We start from the raw sequence: 10829 nt of genomic DNA, 5'->3' as shown, positions 1-10829 counted from the left end.
GTCATCTGCATGTAACCATAAGAGAGTGAATGAAATGAACCTGGGAGACTGGATCCAGTCAAACAGACCTGGGTTTTGAACCTTAGCTCTGCCTTTCACTCTCTGTGTGACCTTGAGTAAGCTACTAAGCCATTCTGGTGCTCACTTTTCTGATCTTTAATTGGATATTATTATTAAAATGTCTATCACAGTGCTGAGCGCCTGGTGGGTGCTTAATTATGATTCCAGCTCCAGTACATCCTAGCAGTGGGAAACGGAACAAGATACCTTTGCTTGGTGAGCCTCAGGGTCTCATCTGCAGTTCCTGCTAGGTATCCACAGTACTCCGTGGAATGGGTGCTCAATAAATGATTGCTGAATAAATGAAGAAATATAAAAAAACTGAAACAATATCTACTAACACAACAGATGAGAGGATTAAATAGGCAATGTTAATCCCTTCCTTTCTGTCCTTGCTTTTTAACCCATCCCCTATTTTTTTGTATTTTAAATCTCACCTTTTTTATTAGCTCCTTCTTTTCAGATTACATACATGCTCCAGTCTCCCTTAACCTCAAAAAACCTTTCTTGGGTCTTACCATCTCTCTAAATTCTTTGCAATAATTTTTCATCTTCACCAACTATACTTTTTCTCAACCCAAAACACTTTTCAATGAACAAACCATATCTTTTTTTTTAGGCGGGGGGAAAGTCCCAGTTTATTATTACTTATAAAAAAAGCAAATATCATTTACATAATTGTTCCAATAGGCCTATGTAGAGGTATTTTATTTTAAAAATATATGTATGGAATTTTTTCACTACAGTAATTCATTTCAAGAGGAATTTCATTATGTATCTTCTACAGAACCTTAAAATGAGAGTGTCACATATTCAAATAAGCCCGAGTGCGGGGATGCTGCAGGCCAGTTCTTCATTAGGAGCCTCAGCATGGGGGCTCCGGAGACCAACACAGAAGGTCTTCCAGGGGGAGCTGACGCATTCAGATAAGTGAGTTCTGGAAAGAAGGGGTAGTTGGCTGGCTCGGGCAGGCTCACCCCTGGGGCAGAGCAAAGAGAACAGACAGGGGAGTTCTGAGAGGCACCAGAGCCATCTAAACTCAGGGGGATGGAACTGTGTGAGCGGCAGCAGTAATTGAGTTTCAGTTACCTGCAGGGTGGCGAAATAAAGTAGTAACTTCATCTGCCTGACGTGGGGGAAGTTTAGAGGTGTCCTTGGCATACTCACAGCGAAATCCAAAATCTGTCACCCTTTGCTGTGTTGGGTGATGGCAACCATACAGCGCTTCCTAGGGACAGCCTGTGCACATCCTGTTAGGCTGCACCAGCGCACTACAGCTAATGAAGCATTTCCTGCAGCCTGTCTCCCAGGGCTCCCTGCAGCCTCTGTCTGAAGGAATGGCACCATGGGAAAATTTAGCACAGCCAGCATCAGCCATCATCCAAATTCAAAAGAGTCTTTGAATGGCAGAAAGGGACACATTTTCTTTTCTGCCCAGCCCAGGGTTAGAACCATCCTCAGGTCATTTTTTGTGGGTCTGTACAAACGTGCCGACTGGCAGCGAGCCGTTCTTCACCTGAGCCCGGATTTCAGCTCGGTGCTTTAATGTGAAGACCAGGGCTCTCACCGTCCGCCGGTAAGGCCCATTAATGAGGCGGGAGCAGAGATGAAACGTTTCCCGCTCAATATTTTCAACCAGTAGGTGATCCATCTAAAAAACAGCAAAATTATCAAATTAGGGCCTTGCAACGCATAAGAATTAAAAACAAGAGAGGCTGAAGCACTCTGCTCAGAGGCTTCCATTAATCAACTGAAATTCAAGGACATCTACTTCCTGTCACAAGAGAAACAGGAAGAGCAAATTAATTCCACCCTGGCAATTAAGGAACAAGGCCATGTGCTTTGTGACAGGGACCTCATTCACAACCCCTGCCGGGTGGTAATATTTGCCATTATAACAGGAAACTGGCCTGAACTAAGCGACGGGTACTGGGCCCTGTACTTTACCAACCAGGAAACAAAGACCAAGGATAATAAATCAGTGTAACAGTTTATACTTTTTTGGGGGTTTGTTTTAAAAGTGCCTTTTAACCCCTTACTGCATCTCAGAAACACTGGATCTGGATCTTAATATGTGTGTAGATCACTTTTCACATTGAATGCTCACAACTCCTATTATCTCATTTTGCAGATGAGGAAATGGGTTCAAAGGTAAAGAAAGGTTCAAGTTCTTACAACTACTAAGAGGCAGAGCTGAGACTGACCTGGAGCCCTGACACCAAAGTTCATGTTTCTGCCCTTTCACTGCACTGACTGTCCCCTCAGCATTCTGAGTGACCAGTAGAGTTTGAGGAGATGCTTGCAGGGTCAGCTAAGCACAGCAGACTTAGGGGATGGGACCTGTAGCAATTCCAGGGTGGTTTGGCTCAGGCCCAAGTCCTCCTAAGGTCGCAGACATAATCAAAGTAGGACAGGTCTGGGACTTGGTCCACGCAGTCTGGATCCAGGCCAGATTGGGCTGCTGGTCAGGGGGCCCCTCAGCCCCACCTTCCTTTCCAGGCCCATCCCCTCCCCAGTCCTAAGCATCGCCCCGCATGAGCCTACTAAGCTGCTTTCACACACCTCTATCTGCTAGATACTTGTTCCCTCAGCAAGGTACACTTTCCCTAGGAAATACGTTCTTATTTGTATGTCAAAACTTAGCTAAAAAGCAAATACAAGAAAGCAAATCCTAGCTCAGAGGACTGAAAGTTCTTCTTTGGGCTGCCACATGTCCCGAGTTCCCCTTAGTCATTATCACAATATACTACAATTATCCATTTTTTGGATAGTGAGTTCCTTGAATACAGTGAGTTCCTTGAATACAGGACACAAATTTTTCTCTTACTTGCTTTTCCCCCTTCATTCAAATATTTATTCAGCACTTACTATGTGCTAGGCTCTGTGCTTAGGGAGAGGGAAAAGCAGTGAATAAGGCTGGCACTGTCTGTGACTTCATGGTGAGCACAGGCCAGTAAGAAGCAGTAGTGAACATGGATTACAAGTGCACCAAGTGCTAAGAAAGAGAACAGGAATACATGCTGGGCGCAGAGCTACAGCAAAGGGACCCAACCCCGGAGGGCAGTGCCTGGCTTTGGAAGGAAATGCTGTTTAACTTGAGACTTGAAGAAGGAGTAGGGTCTGGCTAGGGCAGGGGTCCTCAAACTTTTTAAACAGGGGGCCAGTTCACTGTCCCTCAGACCGTTGGAGGCCCGGACTATAGTTTAAAAAAAACCTATGAACAAATTCCTATGCACACTGCACATATCTTATTTTGAAGTAAAAAAACAAAACGGGAACAAATACAATATTTGTATTTGCATGTGGCCCGCGGGCCGTAGTTTGAGGACCCCTGGGCTAGGGTCTATCACAAAATAGGCATGTGCTTTGTGATAAATTCACTGATCTTGTGTACTTATGCTATATTTTATTTACCTTTATTATTTTTTTGGTTAATCCTCACCCAAGGATATTTTTCCCACTGATTTCTAGACAGAATGAAAGGAAGGGAGGGAAGAGGAAGACAGTGATAGACACACACACACACACAGAAAGAGAGAGAGACAGACAGACAGACAGACAGACATTGATGAAAGAGAAACATCAGTCAGTTGCCTCTTATATGCACTCTGACTGAGGAGCAAACTTGCAACCTGGGTATGTGCCCAGGAATCGAACCCACAACCTTTTGGTGTCTGGGACAACACTCCAACCAAGCCACACTGGCCAGGGCTTACACTATTTAAAAAGAAAAGTTTAAGAAAAAAGTGTACCAAAAATAGAAAAGAGTCACCTAATACTTGATTAAAAAAAAAACCCTACTATAAGGAACAGACAGACCGAAACAAACAGAAAAATGAAACTTAGAAGAAATAAGGACGGCAGGGAGCAGAATAGGACTGAGAGAGAAAAAGAGGGACAGAGAATGAATATGTGGGCCCAGACATCTGCCGAGGCAGAGCAGACAAGACCTTCCAGGAAGTCTGTGGTCCTGATGACTGATCTGGCTTGTGCTAGGGTGAGTGGATGTGGCTTGGCTCCGTGGCTCTCCAGAACCCAGACATCTCGAGCTCTTCATGGCCTCCTGAGTGGGCAGCGAACTAGCCCCTGGCCTGAGGCAGCCCTGGAAGCAGGTTACTTTAGGAGGTTGAAAGGGTGGCCGGTTGTCTGGCCAGCACTTGTCCAGCAACATTTGCCAGAGAGGCTCCTCAATCCAGTGTGAGGATGGTTAGTCACTGTTTAGAGATTCACTTAAACAGTTAAGAAAAAGGTGGGTGTTTTTTAGGGGAATGGTTGTTTGGGGGAAAAGGGTATATATACTTTTGCAAAACAGGTCATGGCCATTCCACTGAATTATAGTATATATTTTAAAAAAGAACTCTGACGGTGCCTTGAAATTTTCATAACTGGATACTCATACATACTTTATCTAGCAAATAGTTACTGATTTGCTACTCTGAGTCTGGCCTGATCTGGGTATTAGGGAGACTGAGCAGAAAAGACCTGCCCCCTACCATCCAGGAATTACAGTCTAGAAAGGCGACTGCACATACACAGAAAACCGCTGGGTAGTGGAATAGGTGTTCTACCAGCAATGTGATGGGAATGGGGAGCAAGCATGTAACAATTCTCATTCATGCCTTCTTATTAAATGAAGGCCAATCAGAATGAAGAAGTGAAGAAAAACATCAGTGATATTAAAATGTAAATTATACAGGATAATAATTCATCATGTACCTTTTTGTATAAAAGTTAATTGCACAAAGTGAATGAACTTAAAACTGCCCTTGGATAATCCAAACCAATCCAAATCGTTGAGTCCTTTCCAATGGGTCCTAACCTGGTGATTTAGGTAAGCCCTTTGGGACTTAGCTAAAGGACCAGAGTCTCACTGATACCTTGAGAAGGAGTTTTGCTGTGAGATGCACCAGTAGAAATGGGAATAGGAACGCTGCAAGAAACCTAGGGATTCATTTGGGGACCATATTCCTTCTCTGTATCTTATGACCTTCCTGGTCTCCTCCCCATAGGTTTTTGCTCCTCTCCATTTGCCTTACTCACTGCTCCCCATATTCTACACATTTCTACCCCTGCTTCCTCAAAACTCCTCCAACACTCCCACGGTTGTTTTCTTAGCATTTCCTAGTTCACATGTCTCAGAGACAGAGAATCTGATTTACCTTCCCTGTCTATTTGTACCTGTGAGTTATTCAGTTGTCCAATCCTGGACAAATTGGTTATAGGTTGGAGAAGATATAAAACATGATCACCTAGAATAAAACATGACCACCTAGAGCTCTTTCATCAAGGATTCTGGCCTCAGTGGGAAATGGTGCCATAATCAATTAGTGATGTCTGCCACATCTGTAAGCCCTTTAAAAGCAAGGGAACAGGTCTTTTTTATGTGTGTACCTTAAGTGCAGAACTTCCCATGTTGTACTGTAACTGTTTATTTGTCTCTCACAGAAGCCTGTAAGCCCTTTTAGGGATGATACTGTGCTGGATCCATTTCTAAATTCCCCATGCCTAGCATAGGTACAAGCACATGGTAAGAGGTCAGTAAATATTTGTTAAATGAATGTCCTTCTCCCCTACCCCCCAACATATCCTCCCTCCTTTCCTGCTCTTTTAATAACATCCTACACATAGCAAATAAGATATGAAATATAATGTTTCTATTTTATATGTATTTTCAAGTTAGCAAAATCCTACCCCTCTTGCAAAGGCCAATTCAATTGCCATCTCTTCCATAAAACCTTCCCAGATTCCCCTATCAGATTTCATATACTGTCCTTTGTGTGTCTACACCCGTGGTCAGCAAACTGCGGCTCGCGAGCCATATGTGGCTCTTTGGCCCCTTGAGTGTGGCTCTTCCACAAAATACCACAAAATACCACGTGTGGGTGTGCACGTATAGTGCGACTGAAACTTCGTGGCCCATGCGCAGAAGTTGGTATTTTGTGGAAGAGCCACACTCAAGGGGCCAAAGAGCCGCATGTGGCTCGTGAGCCGCAGTTTGCCGAGCCACAGTTTGCTGACCACTGGTCTACACCATTTGCTTGTACCCATTTCAGATATATTTCATCTTGCCTTCTATTAGTTAGTCATTTACAGGCTCTCCACCAGGAGACAGTAAGCTTTCTTAAGACAGGGAATGCAACTCACTTATGTTTGCATTCTCCCTGGCATTAGCAGTAGTAGTACTAAACATCTATTGAATTGAATATCCACTAGGAGCAAACTTTGTGTGAGTTTTAGCACACAGAGCATGATTGGGTTTGTACCTATCTAACCACACTCCTTTTTGACCACTTAAATACATTTATGAAAGAGCTGGTCAAAGCCAGAGGTGCAGTCTGAGGCCATTAAACAAAGAAAAAACTAACAGTCCCATATGGGGACGTACCCCTGACCTGGATCTCATTAGCACCATCTGACAACCAACTGGGCCAACCAGCCAGTGTTTCATAACTCTTAATGATACAGGCTCACTTTGAGAATCAGGTTCATTTTTTTTAATGACATAATAGGAAAATGATCACAGGCCATGAGGTAGGAAGGAGAGTGGATAATGAGGAAGGGGAAGTAAGAGAATGACACCACAGGGGATGTTCATATGAGGAAAGATCTAAAATGTAGAGAAGAACAAAGAAGATCCGGAAGGGAGAAAGTAAAGGGGAATGGAGCCAGGGTCTCAACAATGGAGTTTTTATTCATCTATTCCATTATTCCAAGAACAAGGAAACAATCTATGAATCTAGAAAGCAAGATCTATACAGTAATAAAGAGATACATTTGGCTGTGTGTGTATATTCCTCATCTGTGGCTTTCACTACAAAAGAATATAACAAAAACAAATAACATGAAAACATTTATTTCCTACAAAAAATGTAATGAGTAGATCTGTAAAAACACATGCTAGGATCAAATTGTAAAGGCTTTTTAGTCGCCGGGCCAGTAACTTACCCAATGGTTTACTACTGCCTGATAAAGTACATTTGTGGAGATTGGATGTCTGATTTGAATGCACTCAACATTGGTTACTGTCAAAGACCAGATACTGGATTAGATGGGTCACTGATTTACCTTAATATGGAAATGTTTCAGATGACAATAGGTGCTAAGAGTTAACTTTTATGCAAAAATGTTTATAATTCTTCGACACATCAAACTGATCAAACTATTATCAAATACTATTTATGCAAGAAAAACAAATTGATTTTTTTTTTTTTTTTGGCCAAGGAAGAAAGAAAGATGCATACTTTTTAATTTTTAAAATTTACTCTTTGGGAACAAAACCACTCAACTATGCTTAATCTGATATTTTTTCCAATTATGTTGGAAAGCACTAACGAATGTATCACTTTTTTAACTTTGCTTTGTAACACTTGAGTGCTTACCACTTGATGTGCCATTTAAAGGATAATTAATGGATAAACTAAAAGGATAATTATTATGGAGTTTAATATAGTAGGCAAACTGCTCATTAATCCTTACAAGCATTGCTTCGTTATTATCATTTACTTAAAAATATACCACAGGGAACTGGAATTTAACACCACATTAACTACATATTATATACCCACACTCTATGTTTCTGTAATAATTTTGGTTTATTTAAAAAATAAACTTTATTTAAAATATCAAATAGCAAGTCTTGTGGGCTAATCAATATTCTGGAAAGTTATTTATTTAGACTTACAACCTTCATATTTTTTTCTCTCTTCCAAGGGCTTAATATTCATATTAAAGCCTCCTTTAGAAAAAGAAAAGCAAACTTAATAGCACAGCAATTTGCTGAGCTATCAAATAACACTGAAAATTATAAAAATGAAAAAATAACCATATATAAAAAAGGATATACAAAATGACACTAACTGATATTGATCAAGATGAAAAGACAACATAAATGTAAATTATTGTTAATTTTCTGCAATGTTGTTTAAATAATCAATAAAACTATCTTATGGAACATTTGGCATATAATTGGCTCTTAATAATTTGGGATAATCATATTATAGCATTCATTTAAAAAGTTATAATAATTTACCAAACAGAAAATGCACCAAAATACTAACAAGATTATATCCGGGTGGTAAGTTCAATGGTGATCTTATTTTTCCTTTCTATGTTTTTCACATTTTCTAAGTGTGTATTTAAAAATCCATAACTATATTTTAAAAAGTAAATAATATACCATGAGTTCATTTGCCCTTCTTTTGTGGATACATAATTGAGACAGAAAGGTTAAAATTTTTTTCAGAGAATATAGTAACAGATCTAGCATTTAAATCAGACTTCTGAATTGCTTCCTTTGTTAATAATATTAAATTATTCTTAAAGAAACTTTGATAGGGATACCCTAAAAAGAAGAAAATATATAAATGTTATATGTCTGATTTTTCCAGAGTACAAACTGACATATAAGATTTGTTTGATGATGGTGATTAATATTATTGTTAATGAGCAAAAATCCTTCTAGCATGTGTACCTCAAGCCACTAATGTCACCTGAACTGTTGGCTATGAAGATGATAGGAATTATGTCTAGCCAATTGATTATATGTGGGGGAGTAGAATCTTTTCAATAGACAGCTATTTCTTTTGCCACTGATATTCCATAACAGAGTCCATCCAAGAATTTTTGCTTCAGTGGCAAGAGAACAAATTTTAAATGGAAGGAGCCCACCCATGCCTAGGTTGTGGGGGTTCAATCCCCAGTAGGGGGCATGTAGGAGGCAGCAAATCAATGATTCTCTCTCATCATTAATGTTTTTATCTTTCTCTCCCTCTCCCTTCCTCTCTGAAATCAATAAAAATATATTTAATAAAAATAAATAAATAAAATAAATGGAAGGAGCCAACATTCATTAAGTGACTTGTAATCACCAGGCACTATACTATTCTTTTGTATAAATAGTCCATTTACTCTTTCCAATAACCTTAGGTGGTAGGAACAATAATCATTTTACAGTTTAAAAAAAATCAAGCCTCATGTTAAAGGATTTGCCTAAGATGCCACAGCTAGTACATACAGCCAGGGTTTTAATTCAGCTTTGCTAGTTCCTTTCTACAACACTGTCTCCCAGAATGATTACAAATCCAGAACCCTTAAAAACAGAATAAAGCCACAGCACTAAGACTATGAAAGTTCATTTTGAAAATGTGAGGCTCATTTAACCAAGAGCTCCTAATAATCACATTCCAACCAGACATTACCTCTAATTCCAACACTTCTGAGAGTAATTTCTGGGCGTTTTTCCTAAGTGCCTCGGTTTTGGAATCACTTCGGACTTCAATAGAAGGTCTATCTGCATGTTTCTCAATGAAAGTTCTCCACTCAGTGTAAACTTCTTTGGCAAGACAAGCCACTTCTGAATCTGAGTGTTGACGCATCTTATTCACCGTGTGACCTGGAGCAAGAGAAGAGAAACCAAAGGAAAGGTTGTTCTGTCTTCTGAAAAATACAGGACTAGATGGACTGATGTGTGTATGGCACTTAGAAAGTCATTCACATCCCTAAGGATTTTAAGGCTCTTGTGCAAATGAAGACACAGGTAGCACTTCACAGCCCTACCTATGAAGTATTCTTGCCCCTCCTCCCAGAGAAAAGATGAACCAGAATCCAATGACTCATTCAATCCTATCTTCCAGTTTATAGAAAATATGAGAGGCAGAGGAATAGGTTATAGTATGAGGAAACAGACAAATTCAGAATGTGGCACATTCTACAGGACAACAGACCTGGTTTCTATAATAGTAAATGGCATTTCTTAAAAAGGGGAATAAGGTCACAGACTGCTTTAGATTAAAAGAGTCTTTTGAGTCCCAACTACCAAATGCAATACGTTTGGAACCCCTTAATGCCATCTTCTACGGAAGCCAGAGAGGTCTTTATTTAACTTTATTTTCTCTTTTTAGGGATATTTTTTTCTAAAACATAAACCTGACCATTTCACTGCTCTACTTAAATCTTTCAATTCTATATCCAAATTCATATCTTGTCACACAAGTCCCTTCAATCATCTGCCACCCTCCCACCTGCTTTCTAGCTTCATTTCCAGCTACCATCCTACTGTCATCTATACTCCAGCTACTTGTAGCTCCTAAAATACTTCAATATTTTGAAAGTCTCTGCTTTTGAACATATTTTCCAATAAACATTCTGTCTGCCTGGAATACTCTTTCTTCCCACTTCATCTGGTTAACTTCCATTCTGTCTTTAAGACTCAGTACAGGAGTCCCTTCTTTAGGAAGTCTTCTTTAACACCCCTACGCTTGGTTGTATGCCTCCTCTGTGCTTCCTTAGCACCTTGGGCTTTTGTTTATCACAATAATTATAATTAGTTGCCATTAGATCAGTTATCTCTCTTGTCCACCAAAGAGAGCTCCTTGAGGTTAAGAGCTGTGATTTGTTCATTTCTGTACCTCTAGCAGACAGCACCATGGCAGGAGCTAGGGATCAGAAGAGTGGTTCAATAAGTGTTGTGGAGAGATAGGCCCACATGAAAAATAACATATTTTTACTAAAATATGTAAAACAAGGGGAAAACTACCATATTATATGATGAAAAGTTAGTAAAAGAATGCCAATACTGAAGCTAATTTGTAAATATAATGTAATCTCAATAGGCTGTTTGTATTAGAAGACAACCAATATTTATAGACTTATTATCCTATCTAATAAAAGAGAAACATGGTAATTAGCCGTACAGCCGCTACCCTTCCCATTGGCTAATCAGGGAGATATGCAAATTAACTGCCAACCAAGATGGCGGCCGGCAGCCAGGC

The 10829-nt window shown here is 40.0% G+C and overlaps 1 protein-coding gene across 2 annotated transcripts in view; it reads right to left on the bottom strand.

Annotated features, from left to right (window-relative positions):
- Window positions 1-356: 356 nt before the first annotated feature.
- The window catches only part of TCEANC2 (transcription elongation factor A (SII) N-terminal and central domain containing 2), a 37748-nt gene continuing 27275 nt past the window's right edge, over window positions 357-10829 (bottom strand). For both annotated transcript variants that reach the window (XM_005878660.2, XM_014549779.1), the window contains exons 4-5: window positions 9258-9451; window positions 357-1711 (exon numbers count right to left, since the gene is read on the bottom strand). In XM_005878660.2, the coding sequence (XP_005878722.1) occupies window positions 1523-1711; window positions 9258-9451 (383 nt within the window). In that variant the 3' untranslated portion in view covers window positions 357-1522. The remainder of the gene's footprint in view (window positions 1712-9257; window positions 9452-10829) is intronic.

This window comes from Myotis brandtii, unplaced genomic scaffold (genome assembly GCF_000412655.1).
Source record: "Myotis brandtii unplaced genomic scaffold, ASM41265v1 scaffold57, whole genome shotgun sequence".
Lineage (NCBI taxonomy): Eukaryota > Metazoa > Chordata > Mammalia > Chiroptera > Vespertilionidae > Myotis > Myotis brandtii.
This window is presented reverse-complemented; position numbering and strand designations above follow the sequence as displayed.